This window comes from Protomyces lactucae-debilis (assembly GCF_002105105.1).
Source record: "Protomyces lactucae-debilis strain 12-1054 chromosome Unknown BCR37scaffold_4, whole genome shotgun sequence".
Taxonomy (NCBI): domain Eukaryota; kingdom Fungi; phylum Ascomycota; class Taphrinomycetes; order Taphrinales; family Protomycetaceae; genus Protomyces; species Protomyces lactucae-debilis.
Genome location: NW_024467996.1, coordinates 324,946 through 342,800, shown reverse-complemented (window position 1 = coordinate 342,800; position 17,855 = coordinate 324,946). Strand labels below are relative to the sequence as shown.

The 17,855-nt window shown below is 51.2% G+C and overlaps 9 protein-coding genes across 9 annotated transcripts; 3 read left to right on the top strand and 6 right to left on the bottom strand.

Annotated features, from left to right (window-relative positions):
* Positions 1 to 9: 9 nt before the first annotated feature.
* Positions 10 to 2,469, bottom strand: BCR37DRAFT_391352 (N-acetyltransferase B complex non catalytic subunit-domain-containing protein; the record flags this gene model as incomplete). The annotated part of the gene is made up of 4 exons (XM_040870997.1): positions 10 to 60; positions 128 to 2,272; positions 2,314 to 2,399; positions 2,442 to 2,469. 4 exons carry the CDS (start codon positions 2,467 to 2,469, stop codon positions 10 to 12), a joined length of 2,310 nt encoding a protein of 769 aa, XP_040727064.1.
* Positions 2,470 to 2,884: 415 nt separating this feature from the next.
* On the top strand, positions 2,885 to 3,619 carry BCR37DRAFT_344632 (translation protein SH3-like domain-containing protein; the record flags this gene model as incomplete). Its single annotated transcript, XM_040867576.1, has 1 exon — positions 2,885 to 3,619. The coding sequence occupies one exon, from the start codon at positions 2,885 to 2,887 to the stop codon at positions 3,617 to 3,619; it is 735 nt and encodes a 244-aa protein (XP_040727063.1).
* Positions 3,620 to 3,634: 15 nt separating this feature from the next.
* On the bottom strand, positions 3,635 to 4,361 carry BCR37DRAFT_243194 (oligosaccharide biosynthesis protein Alg14-like protein). The gene has a single exon (XM_040866568.1). It carries the CDS (start codon positions 4,277 to 4,279, stop codon positions 3,662 to 3,664), a length of 618 nt encoding a protein of 205 aa, XP_040727062.1. The 5' UTR covers positions 4,280 to 4,361; the 3' UTR covers positions 3,635 to 3,661.
* A 4-nt stretch (positions 4,362 to 4,365) lies between these two features.
* On the bottom strand, positions 4,366 to 5,661 carry BCR37DRAFT_241995 (Metallo-dependent phosphatase-like protein). Its single transcript, XM_040866563.1, has one exon. The coding sequence runs from the start codon at positions 5,491 to 5,493 to the stop codon at positions 4,570 to 4,572; it is 924 nt and encodes a 307-aa protein (XP_040727061.1). The 5' UTR covers positions 5,494 to 5,661; the 3' UTR covers positions 4,366 to 4,569.
* Positions 5,662 to 5,696: 35 nt separating this feature from the next.
* On the top strand, positions 5,697 to 7,416 carry BCR37DRAFT_377261 (Smg-4/UPF3 family-domain-containing protein). The gene has a single exon (XM_040868774.1). The coding sequence runs from the start codon at positions 5,830 to 5,832 to the stop codon at positions 7,054 to 7,056; it is 1,227 nt and encodes a 408-aa protein (XP_040727060.1). The 5' UTR covers positions 5,697 to 5,829; the 3' UTR covers positions 7,057 to 7,416.
* Positions 7,417 to 7,543: 127 nt separating this feature from the next.
* On the top strand, positions 7,544 to 9,517 carry BCR37DRAFT_385988 (uncharacterized protein; the record flags this gene model as incomplete). Its single annotated transcript, XM_040870405.1, has 1 exon — positions 7,544 to 9,517. The coding sequence occupies one exon, from the start codon at positions 7,544 to 7,546 to the stop codon at positions 9,515 to 9,517; it is 1,974 nt and encodes a 657-aa protein (XP_040727059.1).
* A 14-nt stretch (positions 9,518 to 9,531) lies between these two features.
* On the bottom strand, positions 9,532 to 10,529 carry BCR37DRAFT_355271 (vacuolar protein sorting-associated; the record flags this gene model as incomplete). The annotated part of the gene is made up of 3 exons (XM_040868188.1): positions 10,176 to 10,529; positions 9,728 to 10,118; positions 9,532 to 9,685 (listed from the first exon to the last, which is right to left on the bottom strand). Coding segments are annotated over exons 1-3 (822 nt in total), but the record flags the coding sequence as incomplete, so codon positions are not given.
* A 65-nt stretch (positions 10,530 to 10,594) lies between these two features.
* BCR37DRAFT_377258 (uncharacterized protein) lies at positions 10,595 to 12,824 on the bottom strand. Its single transcript, XM_040868773.1, has 3 exons — positions 11,876 to 12,824; positions 11,246 to 11,833; positions 10,595 to 11,207 (listed from the first exon to the last, which is right to left on the bottom strand). The coding sequence occupies exons 1-3, from the start codon at positions 12,790 to 12,792 to the stop codon at positions 10,667 to 10,669; spliced, it is 2,046 nt and encodes a 681-aa protein (XP_040727057.1). The 5' UTR covers positions 12,793 to 12,824; the 3' UTR covers positions 10,595 to 10,666.
* A 235-nt stretch (positions 12,825 to 13,059) lies between these two features.
* BCR37DRAFT_391344 (uncharacterized protein) lies at positions 13,060 to 14,517 on the bottom strand (the record flags this gene model as incomplete). Its single annotated transcript, XM_040870996.1, has 1 exon — positions 13,060 to 14,517. The coding sequence occupies one exon, from the start codon at positions 14,515 to 14,517 to the stop codon at positions 13,060 to 13,062; it is 1,458 nt and encodes a 485-aa protein (XP_040727056.1).
* Positions 14,518 to 17,855: the final 3,338 nt, after the last annotated feature.

Below are 17,855 nucleotides of genomic sequence, written 5' to 3'. Positions count from 1 at the left end.
TAGCCTTGGCTACATTGGCCAAGGCATAAATACTTTCCGCTTGCGCAACAGCCACACGCTCTAGTATCTGTTCAACATAGGTCTCATCTGCATTCTTGAGCACACCGAACAAACCAGATTGGCGGACCTCTGCAACGAGACTTTTTGTGGCCGAGACCTGCTTCCGCAGGCTGTCCAAGGAGACAGTCAACTGAGCGTGCTTGTCGCGTAGCAGAGATGCAGTGGAAGCCAATGCAGTTCTTTGAGACTTCTTCAACCCGGCCAGTACCATGGATGCCAGCTTGAACTGTTCGAGGATAGTACCCAGAGCATGCAATGTCTCCCGAGAAATCATGGCATCCTCAGGAGGCATGGAGATTGCTTCCAATTGACTCGCCAACAGATCAGGCTGCTTGGGTTTCCCATCGACAGAAAGTTGACTGAGCGATGCAAGGAGACCAGCATTATCCTCTAACCGAGATTCCTTCGAAGGTTTGGTCAGAGTCTGCATGACCTGCACCCTGTTTTGATAGTCTCTCAGACCTGCTAGATCCTCATCACTGATCACGCCTTCCGTATTGCTTGGGCCAGAGAATGGCAACGGTCGAACCGACTCGACATGAGCCGGCAAGCAATTGAGTACAACATCCATGCTGCGATTGTCAAAGACCTGATCAGCTTTTTCAATCACAACAGTTGACTTCTTGTCCAACAGCATCTCCAGTCGTGCAATCTCAGTGGTGGACCGATACCGCCAGTAAGAATGCTCGACGCGGTCTTGAAATTTGAGAAATTCTTCGACTTTGCTGTAGGTACCATGTTCAATCGCTTGACAAATCATCTCTGGTGTTTCTGCCCGGTTCGCAGAGTACGGCGATTGTGATAGCTTGAGTCCTGTAAGCTGTGTTGTAGCGAGGTGTTCAAATGTCGCATCTTCATACAAGATGAATGCCAACGTATCGCGTTGGATTTGCTTGACATTCATGGTTTTGTAGACATCTTCTGCTAGCCGCCAAGCGCCGAGAAGACGATAAATGCGGACTAGATAAAGCTTGAATTGGTAATTATGCTTTGAACGCGCATGACCGTACTCCAATAATGCAGCACATTGCAAGAGTGGTACCGAGCTCCTATCAAGTCGTGAGAATGGGTCAAGTAGTATCTGACACGCCAATAGAAGCAAGTCATCTCCGTACTGGTTGTCGGTATCTTCCAACTTCTCTCCCAGTGACAAAGAGGCCGCGTAGTCTCGGAGGCATAGCTGTGCAAACTCTAACAGTTCGACTTTGTCTGTGGATGCATGCAGGTAGAGCGTAAAGTGCAATTTGCAGATGTTGACGTGCAGCAAAACAGCTTTGATTGGATTGTTGAGGTCCTTTTTCTGCGCCCTCAAGGAATCGAGAAATGACGGTGCGGCGTCTTCCTCGAGCCGCTGTACAAAAGGCAATACATCCTCATATGCGGTCAGAGTACCACCAAATGCCTGCATGTACGTTTTTAAAGCTTTGACTAGATCTGTGCATTGAGATGCGGACCAAGCCACCAGAGCGAGCAAGTCATTTCGAGACTGACCTACTAGCACGGGTCGCTCGGCGCTTGCAATCAAGACTCGATGAAAGTGCCAGTCGTCGATTCCCCCTGAAATACAGGACGTTGCATAGGTGAGCTGCTCATCAGTCCTCTTGAGCTTCCCGAGCAAATCTACTTTGAGCTGCTTGAAGTCTTGACTTTGGCCAAATAACTCACCGAGGCGTCCATCAAGCATGTCAAGCATCTCAGAGTGCTTTTCTTGACGCTCGAGGACATCAAGCAGCAGGTAGAATTCCTCGACATTAAATATGCGCGGATTCTCCTCAATATCTTGAATCGTGTTTTGAGCAGCTTTCGACATCATTCTGTACATGAGCATGTCAAGCAGCCTGACTTCATTAGGTTGTTGACTCCTAGAAGCCAAGGAAAACATGCTCATAACGGCAAGAAAGAAGTACTGTCTTGCCAAGAAGCCCTTTTGCAGTTCAACAGCGGCACGACGCTGCATGACGAAATCGCCAGTACGCACAGCCGTCATGCACCAAAGTCGTCCGAGTGCTTCCGTCTTGCACGCTTTGAATCCTGCCTCCATTGTTTGATTCAGATATAGCTGAATGATAGGCTCTGACGAAGCATTCTTCAGTATGTCTTGGATCGTTTGATAGGTGTCTTGTGTCGATGGACTCGCCTTTCGGATACGTTCACAAGTGTCGATTGCGCCGGTAAAGTCGCTCAAGCTGGCCTGACACAACCCTTTGAGGCCCTTTTGTTAGTTGAACTGTCTGAGTATGTACCAAGCTCTACCCATAGTGTCTTGGAGTTTGGTGAACGACGGAGCGCCTTTTGTATGCGATCCAGTGCTTGGTCAAACTGACCCTCATCTATAGCGTCTAGTCCTGTCAGCATCGCGATCTTTGGCATTTAGGACATACCCCATATAAGGCGCAGACTTTCGTCCATAAGACACGAGCCCAAGCACCTGAGACCCTCCTCAGTGAGGACAGATGCGCGGTTGTAGCCTGGTGAAGCTTTGATGCTCTGTCAAATCAATTTCTGTCGCCGACAATCGCATGCGCCACAGCACACTCAGGAACCACAGCGGGGAAAGCAGTCTCGTTTTCAGAGAAGGGCAAGGATACCAATTGCCAAGGACGATGATGGGCCGGAGATGCTGTAGAGGTCTATCTTATACGCAACAAATACCCACAGAGGCTGCAAGATCTTGCCTATCCTTGCACTTTGCCCATCTGAAGTTCTCCTCTCACGTGCGGCGATGAAAGTCAACGAGAGAGCGACCATCAAAGCCATTGCAACACGGCCCATCAGCTCACCGGATACAAGGCGTAGGGGGTCTACCTTCAGATCCGCCAAGATGATGAAAGCAGCGAAAAAAGCAGTCAAGCCGCGAGATCGGATCAAGTTCTGGAATATTGCCGTTGGCGATACAGTGCGTGTCATTACAGGTCCTCAACGCGGTACGACAGGGCGCGTGATTGAACTACACAAAGAACGCAATAAAATTACCGTGGGTGGTGTCAATATTATCAAGAAGACACTACCGCTCTTTCTGTCGAGTGAGAGCGGTTTGGAAACACAAAAGTTTGAGTATGCTGCGCCGATACATTACTCTAATGTCCAACTGGTGGGTGATATTCCAGTCACCTTGGGTGCGAAGGAGACTCGGAGTGTCGTGGTCAAGCGGGTATTACGTGGCAAGACGTTCTTCAACAAGGACAAAAAAATGCTGACCTGGCGGCGGTGGATTCCCGGTGAGAACTTGTTTCTGCCATGGCCAAAGAGAGAGCAGGATGAAGTGAGTGGACCGATGGATACGACAGAAGCTGAGGTATCAGCGAATACCTATCTCGAGACATTATACGCGAGCCCTGTACCTACCGGCCTGGAAGATGAGCTGCGCAACAAGTACTCAAGATTCACAAGAGAGAAGCGAGAGCGGGCTGCATTGTCAGAAGTACCAGTTGCAGAGGTGGAGGGTATCGAAGAGGATGTCGCAGCGCCGAAACGGTATGTGCCAAAGAATCGCGATCCTCTCAAGGGATTGTCACCGGCTGCCATTGATACACTTGCACAGTCCATGAAGCGTCTGTAATCACTTCAATAGCATACATTGGCATCATCAGGTCAACTAGCATTAAATCAAGCTGCCCACATTCTCTACTTTAGGGTGAACTTGCACATCCGTTGGCCACTGCATCAAGAACCGGTCGACCAGTCTCAGCTGGAGCAGTAGTTTCCCAGAGAGACTCAGATTATGGACTCTGGCAAAGCTTTCAACAAACACGACTCGCGCATGCTGGACGCCCAACAACCGAAACAGCCGCGCAACAGCAATGATGATGACGCAGGTGCCTGGTCCGTTTGATAATATCAGGTCTGGCTTGTCTTGCGCCACATACAGGAACGCTGATAGGAGACTTATGATGGAAGTGAATGGAGATGTCCAGAATGACTGCTTGACACGACGAGCTCGCGGAATCACTCGGATGTCAATTTGCTGGACGCCGAGCTGCTGGGATAGTTCATTGGCTTTAGTCAAAGATAAGCGATCCCCTGTCGAAACATAGAAGACAAGTCGCCCAAAAGGTCTCGTATCGAGCGTAGAGAGCATACTGATCATCTCTCCTGTATGTCCACCTGACCCAAGGGTAACGAGAAGCGTTCTTGGTGCATCATTTGATTTCCGAGCATAGAGCAAGATTATGGTGATGCCAAATAGCAGAAAGCTGAAGAGCACATAAGCTGAGAGCATCTAGTAGAGACTGCCGCCTCACAAGCGGAAACCTTGCCTGTGCGACACGGTCAATGAGGGCTGAAGTTGAAGTAGACTGCTGGTCAACGGGAGAAGCTTTCAGATGGAAGCATCTTTTCTAATCCATGAGACGAGTACAAAGGAGGGAGACGAGCTCAGTCATGCTTCAGAGTCAATGCCAATTTCATATTCGAGTCTTCTGTCACTCTATGCATTCGTGATTGGCGGCTATAGGAAAGACTTTGCACGCGCCAAGCACCATCTTGATTACAAGCACATGCAAAAGATACTTATACAAAGTAATCACTCCGCTGCTGTCCCTTTGCCGGTATCACACGCTGATCATCCGGTACGGCTGTAAAGATCTTGAATTCAGGTACCAGGTCTTCCTTCAGTTGCATGATACTCGCGACGTTGCCACAGCGATAACAGTAATTTGGCGCTGACCAAACGGTCGCGAGATTTTCCTTCTGGTAGTGGTATTTGAAGCCTTCTTGTACCAGTTGATGTGCTCGGGCAATCAGCCCTAGACCATTGACGTGATTGAATTCTTCAGTGACCTTGAGCCCAAAGAGCCAGCCGGCGCCGCGCGGACTGATGGCCCACGTATCCACTTCCTCCGGGTCAGACCACATAAGATCACAAAATGCACCTTCATGCGGGACTTCTTGCGCTCTCGCAATCACCCGAATCTGGTCGAGGGTTCTTATTTCAGGTGACAGGCCACCATGTACACACAACACTTTGCCATCGACAATGGCAGCGAGTGTCAAAAAGTCAAATACTTGACAGCAGTACTTCCACACATTCGCATTGCCGTACTTTGTTTGACATTCGTCGTAGAAGCCGTATACTTGTGTGATCTGCCGAGACTCATGGTTACCGCGCAGTAGTGTAATTTTGTCTGGAAACTTGGCCTTGAAGCACATGAGGAGTGTGAATGTCTCGAGCGAGAAGTAGCCCCGATCCACAAAATCGCCCATGAAGATGTAGTTTGTGTCGGGCAACTGCCCGCCAACGCGGAAGAGCTCCATCAAATCGTAAAATTGACCATGGATATCGCCACAGATCGTCACTGGCGTTCGCACAGGCTGAATATTGGACTCTTCCATCAGGATTTCCTTGACCATCTCGCATAGTCGCCGTAAATCAGGCTCAGGCAGGTGTTGGCACTTCTTGGCCATCACGAGCCATTCGTCGAGTGAGCCAGGCATGATCTGTCGGTCGCGTAAATCGTCTAGGCGGTCTGTTCTCCTTGTATCTCGTCGTAGCCCGTTGCGCCGTGTCCTCGCCCGCTTGCACCTCTGCTCAATGCGACCTTCCTGTACCCTTTGCCCGTGGGCCCTCTGCTTCCTGTGTGCCGGATTGTCCTTTTGTGGTGAGGTCTCTTGCTCTCTTGCGCTTCGAAGCCAAAGAAACAAAAAGGCGAGCAACCGGCCAAGCTCTCAAACAAAGCGCCGTATCTGACCGCGAGGGGGCCACGGGGCCCAGAGTCTCGCAGGGTCATACAGAGACAGAGACACACATAAAGAGGGCCGTCCCTGTCTTGCATGTCTGAACGGAAACCCTCGAAACCACGAAACAAACGCGGCGGAGAGCGCAAAGGTCCCGATGCAAGAGTGCTCGCAGCGCCGTCATCTACTGGTACTGCCAATGTTCCACGAACTGTATCACAGCGTGGCTCTGCACAGTCTGGACGGGGTGCGCATTCCTGTGCATCGCGCGCGCAACATGCTTCTGCACGAAGGCGCGATACGAGACCGCAGCAGCGTTTGAGGATCGTGGTTCGACATCTCCCGCCGACGCTACCGGAGGATGTCTTTACTTCTACATTCGAACGTTATTCAGAGCTCAAGAAGGTGGAATCTATCACATATCTGCAGGGCAAGATGCCGAAGCAAAAGACAAAACAACCGCGCGCAAGTCGTGCATACATCAAGTTTCGTCGGCAGGAAGATCTGGCTGCTTTCATGAAGGCTTTTAAGGGTCATGTTTTTGTGAATGGCGAGGGCCACGAGTTTATGGCACAGGTGGAGCTTGCGCCGTTACCTAAAGCGCACAATACGGGTGCATCGGGTTCGCAAGATGCACTGATGGGTACACTGGCAGATGACCCTGATTATCTTGCGTTTCTCAATCCACCAGAGCAGCCGGCTGTTGAGGAGTCCTCAGAGCCAGCAGACCCGAGAGTGACGCCGCTCATTGAGTTTCTTCGCGCACAAAAGGTCAAGAATGACGCCAAGCAAAAGATCAAGAAGGCAGAAAAGGCCAAGTTGCAGGAGGAAAAACGTCAAGCAGCTCAGGATCTGGCAGATGCTGCAACAGAAAAGGTCAAGGCACAGATGGCCGCGCAGAACAACGCTGATGGATCCAAGTCACGCAAGGGCAAGCGACGCGATGCAAAGGATGCTGAATCTACACCGAGCCAGAGTAATCAGAATAAACCTGTCGTCAAGAATGGCAAAAAGGGCAGTGCTTCATCGCTTTCTGTCTGCCAGGGACACGAAAAGAAGGCTGCTATTGCTGATGTTACAAAGACAGGAAATGCTCGAAAGTCGAATGACACCTGTCCTTCTACAAAGGATTCCAAGGCGCCAAAGGGCAAGCCGAATGGGAGTGAACATCTAACGAACGGTGGCCCGAAATCAGGCAAGGCTGTGCGCAAGCAGCGTGCCCCCAAGAAGCAGACCAGCGTCAATTCCAGTAACAAACTCGTGGATCTGAGCGGGCCAACTCCAGCAGAGATGGCTGCTGCCCATGCCAAGACCAAAACTTGACATTTTTTCGCATTCACTTCAAATGATTTTAAAGCTTATTCAAACAAGCTCCTGATTCTCGGCACTGGCTTCTTCGCCAGGGTCGTCAAGTTGTCTCATGGCTCGATCCATGGGGCTAGCTCACTTGACGGTGCAGTATGGTCTCGTTTTGAGGTTCTTCGATGATGGTCGAACTCCTCGTCAGCTTGCAGTTGAGGCAGCACGTTGGCTGAACACTGGCTGAAGCCTGATGGCTCTGCAAGGGTACGACCAGAACGCGCTTCTCCAGTCGGGTATGTTCAGATCGAGATAGGCACTATATAAGTACTCCGGACAGCGTCTTGCTTCCTTGAACTCTGTAGGAAGCTCTTCAAGCTTGAAGTTGTGTTCCCCCTTGAATATTGAACTTTGAGTTTTAAGTCGCCCGCATGACATCACATCTACAGCTACAGCCGACTGGGGATGCGACACATCTCTCATTACCGCTACAAGGATCCAGTAGCCTGCCATGGCACATTCAATGAAGATTGAGAAGGATAAAGATCTCAATGACATCCTATCACCTGCGCAGCGTGCAGACTTGACGGTCCTGATTGGCGATGCACTCGAGCGCATGCGTCAACAACTTGCTGCTACATTTACACACGAGCCGGCTTCAAAGGATGAGTCGGCACTCATTCAAGAAGCAGAAAAGCTTTCTCTCGCCAAGAATGACATTGAAGACGGAGAGCAGACAAGCACCGCGGCAAGCGAGGCGATAAAAGAAGGCGATGTCGCTGCTGCTCAAGTGCCTACCATCAATGTCGACAGCAAGGCATCGCCTGAATGGGCACGCGATTTGCAAGAGCCTGCTCTTGCCTTCTTTGACGAATGGCGTGGACAAGTGCTTCAACGTATTGGCCAGGCCATCAATACACAACATGCTGGCGAGCAACAGCGTTCATTCGAGGCGGAGGAAGCAACATCGCCCTCTTCATTCCCCTTCACAGAGACAGACAAGAAAGTGCGTTTACCGGATGCTATCGATACGGATCTAGCAGACATATCTCTTGAGTACAAGACTTTATTGCTCAATGCTCTACTGCTCCTCTTGCTCTCATTGGAAACCTATTCTGCCTATTCTCGGGTCCTGCTCAAAACCATTGCAGCCTCGCTTAAATTGCCAGCATCTCTATTTCTTGAAGTCGAGACGCAAGTCTCTTCACAACTTCAGAAAGCGGCTCTCATGCAACACCAACAAAGTGAGGAAGAGAAGCGCGCAAAGCAAGCCTCGTCGCGCTGGAAAGTGGGTCTTGCAAGTGTCGCAGGTGCTGCCATTGTTGGCATTACTGGTGGACTCGCAGCACCTCTTGTTGCAGCAGGATTAGGGACTGTCCTGGGTGGCATTGGTCTTGGCTCGACTGTTGCAGCTGGTTATCTTGGCGCGATGGCAGGTAGTTCCATCCTGGTAGGTGCCCTCTTTGGTGGGTATGGCGCCAAGATGGCCGGACAATCAATGGAACGCTATGCAGCGGAAGTGTCTGACTTTGCATTCTTGCCACTCAAAGACCAAGCAGAGGCTGAGAAGCCAGGCAGCTCACGTTTGAGTGTGACTCTGGGTGTTGCTGGCTGGCTTGCAACGCCAGAAGACATAACCTTACCATTTGATGTATTGGACGATGTGACGGATGCTTATGCCCTACGATACGAGACAAAAGCTCTACTTGCTCTGGGCACAGCCTTGACAGACTTGATGCTGTCCACTGCCTTCTCATATGCCAAAAAGGAAATCATCCGACGCACCGTGTTTGCTAGTCTCATGGTCGCATTGTGGCCGCTGGGTCTGCTCAAGGTTGGTAAACTTTTGGACAACCCTTGGCGTATCGCCTTTACACGCTCTCAAAAGGCTGGCATCGTGCTAGCAGATGCGTTGTGCGAGCGTGTCCAAGGAAATCGTCCAATCTCGCTAGTGGGCTATTCCCTTGGCAGCAGAGTCTTGTATGACTGCCTCAAGGAATTGGCGCGACGTAAGCAATTCGGTTTGGTGGAAAATGTCGTCTTCATGGGTGCTGCATGTCCAGCTGATTCGGCAGATTGGGGCATGATTCGCTCTGTGGTGGCAGGCAGGTGCATCAACGTCTACTCGAGTAAAGATTACATTCTCGGTTTCTTATACCGTACAGCCAGCATACAGCTTGGTGTTGCTGGTTTGCAAGCTGTTGATGCGGCAGGTGTCGATAACATCGACGTCTCTGCAGACGTCGAGGGGCATTTGCGCTACAAGTACCTTGTTGGCCGCGTATTGCGCGACGAATGTGGCTGGGAGGGTATCAATGAGGAGGCAACCAAGAAACAGGAACAGCACCTGCAGGTACTTGTCAAGAAGGAACAAGCTGCAGACGAGACAGCTAGTCAGGTTGACTCCAATCCAGATGCACCATCATTAGATTTGCTTTTCGATGCAAATGATGAAAGCGGCCGTCAGGCAAACAAGAATGCTTAGAGTGTTTTGAGATACTCTGCATACATGCTCTCAATTTCAAAGAACAAATCACGGACCTCTTCCTCAGAGAGCTCTTCGCTTGCCTTCATCTGATTAGTCCGAATGAGCCACTTGACGAGCTTCGGCTTCCCTGGGAAGTCGGGAATGGTCTCCTCTTGTTCCTCATCACTGGCAGATTCATTCTCGTCTTCGTCATCGACCCAATGCGACAAGGAAGTCATGAGATCGGCAAGCAGTGGATGTAGTTGATCCTTGGCACGAAAGGATAGTTTCAAGGCATCCATGAGTGTGATGAAACACTGCACTGTCTCTGCCACTCGTGCAGCAGCACTGCCTTTCTTACTCCTCATAGCAGCCTTCTTCACTTGCTTCTCCTTGCGCTGCTTTTCTTCCGCAAGCTGCGCTGCTTTTTGTTCAGCTTCTGCAGCGGCCAATTCTGCGGCGCGTGCTTCTTCCTGCTGTGCAGATTGAATAGACTCGGTTAACAAGCCGGCAGGTTGACCTTGACGAATGCGGGCAGCCGCGAGTGGGAAGCTGACTCTATATTTTGCCATGAAGCCATCGAGACCATTCTCAAAGGCATCGGCCACTCTTGGAGTAGCTTGTTGTATACTGCTGAGACTCGAGCTTGTGTTGATCTGTACCTGCTGCTCAAAACTAGTAAGACCCGTACGGTACTGGCTCAACAGGCGCAAGCAAGCCGCATCATATTGCTCCAGCGTGACTGCATCACGCACATAAGCCCGTTCTAGGAACTCCAGAGATACGAGAATGCCATAGATGACAGCAAGTGTGTCGTACGCATCTCGCTCACCAGTACCGCCAGTCACAAGCTTCACATCCTCATCAAGCGAGATGCGCGCAATTGGTGTTTGAGTTGGTAGATACGGCGTCGGCGCGAAAGGCTGGATACGCAGAGGACTAGACTGCATCATGAATTCAGACGATAAGATTGAAGCTAGCTCAGAGGCATAGAAGCCTTTCTATATGCTGAAGTCTTGGCGCGTGGCAGTGGTTTTGCCAAGAGCACCGAGCCCAAGGTTGGTCGCATTAACGGCAAAGATATTTTCAGATGGCTGAGTGAATAGTCGCAAAGAGCACAAATCTATCATTGTCATCAATGTCCTATGTCTAACTAGGCCAGCACTTTCAGCTATGCTTTGAGAGTGCTTCCTTGAGCATTGACTTTAGCTGCCCAATTTCATGTTCCATGCGCTCGAGTCGCGCTCGCGTTGCATCGTTAAAAAGCTCATTAGTTGCGGGCGAAGGATCAAGCATCACGCCCGTATCAAGCCCTTCTTCATCATCTGTGCTTCCATCCTCTGACCTTGCCTTTGCGGCACCAACACCAGCAAGGAGACCAATGTTGAGGCCCAAGCCAGCCTTGATTCTTGCGACTGTATGATTCGATGCCTGTCGAGTCAACTGATCATGGAAGCTCGAGGATCTTGACGCTCCTTTTGCAATACGTCGTCGCCAAGCATCCGTTGGTTGCGGCTTGAACCATGACCTTTCGTAGAGGGAGACGAGCAACACAAATGGTGCATGCGTTACATTGAGGATCAGAATCTTGGCTCGAGTCAATGTCGGATGACCTGACGGAAAGCATAGACGCAAAGGTCGCACCACAAAAAGGGGAATCAGATTGAAAGGAGGCGACAAGATAACCATGTGATCAGACTTGGCGGACCTAAAATGTCAGCAGAGCGTCGGAGAAGGAACCCTTACTCGAGACACGTTGTCGCAAAAAGGAACAAGTACTCTTCCCTGCTATTGCTCATCACTTGAGCGAAGCTGTTCGACAAGATTGAGATGAGGGCCGTCGTGAGCAATATTTGAGAAAAGATGACAAAAATGACCATGAGAGGTGGACCGAACACAGGGTCGATGATGCGCATCGAGTCAAACGCCAAGAAAGAGTTGCCGAAGAAGATGCGAACGAGCATCCAGCTGATCTCTTCGACGTTATACGACTGACGTCCAAGAACCGCGAATGTGACGAGGAAGCCTGTGAATAGAGCAACAATTAGCACTAAGAAGCGCGTGAAGTCGACTACTAGCCGTCGCAAGCACTGGAACAGGGTAGCAAAATGTTGGTTGAGAGACAGGAACGAAAAGAGGCGCGGTACAAGCAGGACGCCTTGCAAGGACAAGACATCATACGATCTTGCAACAAGATCAACATCGCCCTTGGCAACGCCAACGGCGCGAAGATACATCCAGCAAAAGCTGATTGCGATCATGCCAAGGTCCAAATAGTTGAACGGGTTGGCCAAGTAGAATGAAGAGTCGCCGCTTTCTCTGTATTGATCGTATCTGAAATGTCAGCAATCTCTGTCTCAAAGGGCGTCTCCTCACTCATTATATGCGAAGCCAAGGAAGTAAACGGCGAGGAGCACTTCGAGCCAACCAAGAGTTTGATACTCTCTTTTGACAACCACTGCTATGTAGAATGCTGTGAGGATCGTGAAATTGATCCATTCAATCAGAAAGTGATATTTCGGCACTCGAAGACGTGCAAAATCCCAAAACTCGCGGTCTTCCGAGTCGTAGTACTGAGCCTTCTTGTACTCATCAGATGAGATGTCTGACCAGAAGACGATTTCACCGTTCCAAATTTCAGTCAGCATGTCTTGAACGATCTGGGATGCGATGAAGTGCTTGGCCTCTGCAACAATGGCTACTTCCATGGCCGTGAATGTCCGTGCCCCGACTTTTTCCTGGGCGAGTGGCTCTGCTTCGAGATCAGCTTGCTTCCTACGGCGAGTAGGACTTGACGTTCTGGTATCAACACGTAAAGGAGACCGCTCATTTGGCACCTGCAAGGTCTGCTGATTCTTCGAAGGCCCAGCTTGCGATGTGCTGACCTCCGTCACAATGATACCAGTTTGGGACGTCTCCGGTACTTCCAATGCGTGATAATCACTCGTGAGAACTTGTAGGAGCTCTTTACTGTTGTAGCGACGGAGGATGCGCATGGCAGCGATTTCACAAGCAAATCCACGCGACCCATCCAGCGAGTGCTGGTCATCGGTCTTCGTGAAGAACTGCAGGCGACACCAAAGCAATGCAAAGATAAGAAAGCGCTCATCACATCGTTTGAGCTGGCTAATGAGGAGCTTGAGAGACTCTAGCGTGCGTAGCTGTTCGAATGTGTAAGGACCATCAATTGTCTTGCAAATTCGGTTCGTCAAGAACTCTATGAGTGCCGGACAGGTGTCTGGAAAGCGTAGTGATTGGAAAGAGGTCCGCTTTCCAGGCGTAGCGCGGAACATCTGTCTAGGCAGTGAAGTGATCGCGGCGTTAGTGGATGAGGTCGCGCTTGAACACGTCTCCTTGACATCGTGGAGCCGGGCTGGTGTTTTTCAGATGCATCTCAAAGTGCAAGCGCTAACTCACAACACACGCTAGGAGCAAACAGCCAGGCCGTTGCGCAGCAAACAAGACAACTTCAGGAAATCTGTCCAATCAGTGCAAGCTACATTGAAGATATTTGAGTGAAATTGTTCTGAACGGCATAGATAGCTTGCTAAACACTAAAACTAGTACGAGATTGTTACACTGTCTACATGAACAGGCGCTTGCAGTGGAATACCCAACGCGCCCGTACACTTCAGCTCAAACTTCAAGTCAAGGTTCGAGATTGTCGAAGTACTCTGGAAATTGACCTTGGTCCACGGATTCGCGCGTATAATGGGCACGGTGGTGGAAGAGTCACCTGCAGTTGCAACCAGACTGCAAGTCCGGCCAACAAAGAGGAGTGAAGACTTGTAATAGAACTGGACGTTGAGCGTCTTGGAGGTGGGACAGCCAGGTATAGTGGTCACATGGGAAATGGGCGCAGTGCTGGACATGTTGACCTTGGCCAAGACCAGTGCTCTGGTTCCATCGAATGCATCCGATAAGAGGTCGAGCAAGGCACCGCCCAGGGAGATGACCTTGAAGATCTCATTGATTTCGAAGCTCACGAAGCAGAGTTTGGTGGTGCCAGGGGCAGCACTGGTTGCCGCAGCTTTTGTGGACGTAGTGAGTGTACTAGCTTGGGCCGTCGTTGCAAGTGCAGACGTAGTCGAGGTCTTCGTGCTGATCGCGGCAGAAGTAGAAGTGGTAATCTGAGCAGCCAAGGACGTCGATACGATCGAAGTTGTGGCCTCTTTTGAGCTGACGGCAACTGAAGAAGAAGACTGACCTGCCGAGGATGATGCAAGTAAAATAGCAGCCGAAGAGCTCGCTGTCGTGGAACGAACATCGACTGTCGTGCTAGCAGGAGCAATCGTTGGTACGACTGCTGCAGAAGAAGACGCAGCTGATGTGGAGGAGGATCTCACATAGGGCGGCACAGACGAAGAGATCATCGGAGGCACCTGCGCATCCATGGTCCAGATAGATATGGCATTGTCACCACCGCAAATACCATTGCCAGATGTGCATGTTTCGTCGCAGTTGTCCGCCCAAACCAAGTTGCTGCGGTCCGATGCAGACCCACAAAAGCACTCGTCCCCGAATTCAGTACCTGCCAAAGGATAGCCGTTCGAGAAGCAAAAGTCTTGGCACTTAGCGTTGCTGTTGTCTCCGTCATCTTGGTAGTATACACCTGTGAGGACACGTGAGTCAGGGAAGTAATCTCTTGCGCACCCGAGATACGTGGCAGCTGGTGCAGTCTCGAAGGTATACACTTGCAATGCGTTATCTCCTCCACAGAGTGTAGTCGGATTTCCAGAACATGGCTTAGAGCAAGTGTTCGATGCCGCCCGGAGCGCAGCATACTCGCCAGGAGCAGCGCAGTAACACTCCTTGCTGAACTCGAGGCCAAATGCGTCGGCACCTTTGCCTTTGCAAAAGTCACGACACAGCTCGAATGTCATAGACTCCGATGATGTTGTAGCAAGTGTAAAGGCTCTACGTTCAGGGTAGAAGTCTTGCGAGCATGATCGCTCGAGTGTGTATGCAGAGACAACTGCCAGGAAGGCGCCAGTTGTGAAAACAGCGTTGATCTGCATGTGGGCAAGTTTGGACGATGGCCATCAATCGGGGCGGCAAATGACGCTTTTGTATCATCTTGCGATGCTTGATCGTAGACTTGCTTGGGACAGTCTGCTTGTACTATGGGGTGTCTCAGTGCACAAGCGATCCGTCTTTGACATCGACCTCGGGATGGCATCCTTCAAGCTTAAGGGGATGTCCCGGACTTCCACAATTGAAGTTGACATGTATCTTTTGTGGGTTTCTGCAGCGGTAACGCTGCCTGAAGCCCGAAACTGAATACTATGAGTTGGACATCAATATCGCTCGAAGCTGCTAAGTAGTAGTCCTCGTCAACGCCAACCTACCAATCAGCAGGGGAAGTACGCACTAACCCTAAAATGCCCATACCTTTCATACCATCATTGAGTAGCAGAAGCCCTGGAAAAGTCTGAATCTGTCCGAGGCACGGAATGGACTTGTAAATTGTAGCGAGGCAAACGGGCTGGAAGACATGGCTGACAGGACTCACTGCCTTATAGTGCGCGCTGGTCGGATGGTCACGACTCATGATTGCCGAACACTCGAGGTTGCGAGGGCAATTGTGCTTATTCTTCAGATGCCACGGCATCGTCGCCTCACGAGCTCGAGGTCGGATTGAGAGAGCAGCCTGTGAGTATTAGTGGTCATTTATTTGGTGATCATGCAGCAATACCAGCCAATACTGATACACGTGCAATGTCGAACCTAGCTTCGTCGAGTGTGGAGTCATGTATGTTCCACCGCATATTAGACGTTCTGTTCACATCTATGCACTAAGACGTAGCAAAGTTGAGATCATGTATTGTGTCGCGACCTCGCTCAGGCTCACAGTGTCGCTTGAAAGATGAAACAGATGAAAATGCTCAAAATTAGGAAATCTGTCTAGATATAGAGAAGCGGTCGACAAGACCGATTTAAAGTAGGAAACAAGAAGACGATCAGAAGCCGAAGAATTAGCCTAGATCAAAAGAAGAGACATGATGAGGGCAACAGCGCCGGCAGTGAAGCCAGAGACTGCCATTTTAGGTGCTGCCGAGCGAGATGCTGGCAATGCTGCACCTGATGAGCCAGCTGCGTTACCGCTGCCAGCAGCAGCGGCCGAGCCGGGTGCACCTGCAGCGCCCGCGACAACGGCAGAACCAGCGCTAGAAGCGCCAGAAGCGCCAGCACCAGAGGAACCGGCATTAGCTCCAGGAACGCCAGCTGCAACAGGGTTGACAGCAACACCAGCGACACCGTTGGTTGCAGACACAGGAACTCCAGCTGCAGCAGCAATGGCAGAGACAGCAGCAACTCCAGAAGCTGGGACAGGCGCAACGTTACCAACACCAGCAAGTCCTGCAGACGCAGCGGCAGCAGCCACAACCGCAGCCGCACCGGCTGGAACTTGTACAGCGACGACGACACCAGCAGTACCCGCAACAACAGGCACTTGCGTTGCCACAGGCACTGCGATGACAGCGCCACCTTGTTGGATTGTGGTCGTGACAACGGAAGGCACAGCAATTGGCTGAGCAACAGTGATAGTCTGGAATGGACCAACTGAATTGACGATGGTGACTGCTTCACCTGCTGCACCGATTGCGAGTCCAGGAACCACAGCAGTGGCGGTGACAAAGGCCTGCACCGTAGTAGAGCCAGAGATGGTGACGCCAGCGCTGATATAGACGACAGGAGCAACAATGATGACGATGTTGACGATGACAGGCGCAACAGGGAATGTGAGGCCGTTGCCAATGGTGACCAAGGTAGGATTGTAGACAGGCACGCCACCAATCGACACAGTAACGAAGACGTCGTTGATGTTGACGTAGACGGTGACGGTGACTGCAGAACCAGCAGGGACACCGCCTGCAATTGGTGCGACACCAGAGCCACCGCCAGCACCGATAGTAACACCAGTGCTAGACGATGGTACACCATTGATAATGACTTGAATCGCAACGACGGTCTGCACAGTACCAGCTTGAGTGACAGTCAAAGTGACAGTCTGAGTCGTGGTCGAGACCGGTACACTTGCAATGGGTGCGATGCCGTTGCCAGAACCTTGACTAGATGCGGCGCTCGCCACGGTGCTGAAGCTCGAAGGAGCCGGAACAGAAGGCGCACCAATCGAGCCAGAGCCAGAGATCGAGGGCGCAGCATTGATGTTGACAGCCACAAGACCGTTAGGAGAGACAGTAGGCCCAGCAACCAGGACATTATTGACGACGCCAACACTGAAGGGACCTTGACGCTTTCGGCGTAATTGGACCAGCGAGGCTACCAGAGTGCCATCCGTGAAGTAGAAGTATCCGGTCTGGTAGGACACATCTGGAGGAGGGATACCCGCAAGCAAGACATCATAAACGCCAGAGGCAGGTGAAAGCCTGAGATAACCGACCTGACCAACGCACTTCAGCTGACCCAAGTTGTCGATCGTGATGGGCGAAGCAACGGCGCCAGGGGTGTTGTCAACCCGAATCTGATCACCTGAGCACACAAGTGGAATATTGTTGAAGGTAAGCGAGACTGTGGTAGTTGCAGTCGCCACAGGAGCCACCGATGTGGCTGTGGGAGCCGTGGTGATGGTTGCAGGCAAGTCGATGGATGTCTGAAGGCCAGGTGATGTCAATGCAAGGCTGCTGGAAGGATCGGCATCGAGGCTCTGGCTAGGTACCTGCACCGAAGAGCTTGCGACAGCAGAGACACTAGGTGCCGGAACGTTACCTGTAGGCGAAGAGAGTTCAGAGGAAGAACCAAGGCCACCCACGAAGGCAGAAGATGTCGACGCAACAGGTGCTGGCTGAGTGGTTGCCGCTGTGGAAACAGGAACATCCACAGATGCAGAAGACGTCGTAGCAGGAGCCTCAACAGATGTAGAAGACGTCGTTGCAGGAGCCTCAACAGATGTAGAAGACGTCGTAGCAGGAGCCTCAACAGATGTAGAAGACGTCGTTGCAGGAGCCTCAACAGATGTAGAAGACGTCGTAGCAGGAGCCTCAACAGATGTAGAAGACGTCGTTGCAGGAGCCTCAACAGATGTAGAAGACGTCGTAGCAGGAGCCTCAACAGATGTAGAAGACGTCGTTGCAGGAGCCTCAACAGATGTAGAAGACGTCGTTGCAGGAGCCTCAACAGATGTAGAAGACGTCGAAGCAGGTAATGGCTCACCATTGGATTGGACTGCAGCTGCTTCAATAGGGGGAATGGGTTCGATGCCCATGGGCGTTGTATTCTGCTCAAAGACGAACACATTGCCAGCGCCATCCGTGCCCGTAACGTAAACTGGATCCGCACGCTTGCGCAGGCTCATCAAGGGAGACAGGCTAGGAACCAGAGCGCCATTGCTGAT

Bases quoted from the DNA above. Each gene is read 5' to 3' on its own strand.
- BCR37DRAFT_377261 (XM_040868774.1), top strand. From the start codon at position 5,830: ATGTCTGAACGGAAACCCTCGAAACCACGAAACAAACGCGGCGGAGAG.
- BCR37DRAFT_377258 (XM_040868773.1), bottom strand. From the start codon at position 12,792: ATGTTCCGCGCTACGCCTGGAAAGCGGACCTCTTTCCAATCACTACGC. The intron at 11,834-11,875 runs GTGAGGAGACGC...CTGACATTTCAG, and splicing joins CTTGGCTTCGCATATAATGA to ATACGATCAATACAGAGAAA. The intron at 11,208-11,245 runs GTAAGGGTTCCT...CTGACATTTTAG, and splicing joins TTTGCGACAACGTGTCTCGA to GTCCGCCAAGTCTGATCACA.
- BCR37DRAFT_243194 (XM_040866568.1), bottom strand. From the start codon at position 4,279: ATGCTCTCAGCTTATGTGCTCTTCAGCTTTCTGCTATTTGGCATCACC.
- BCR37DRAFT_241995 (XM_040866563.1), bottom strand. From the start codon at position 5,493: ATGCCTGGCTCACTCGACGAATGGCTCGTGATGGCCAAGAAGTGCCAA.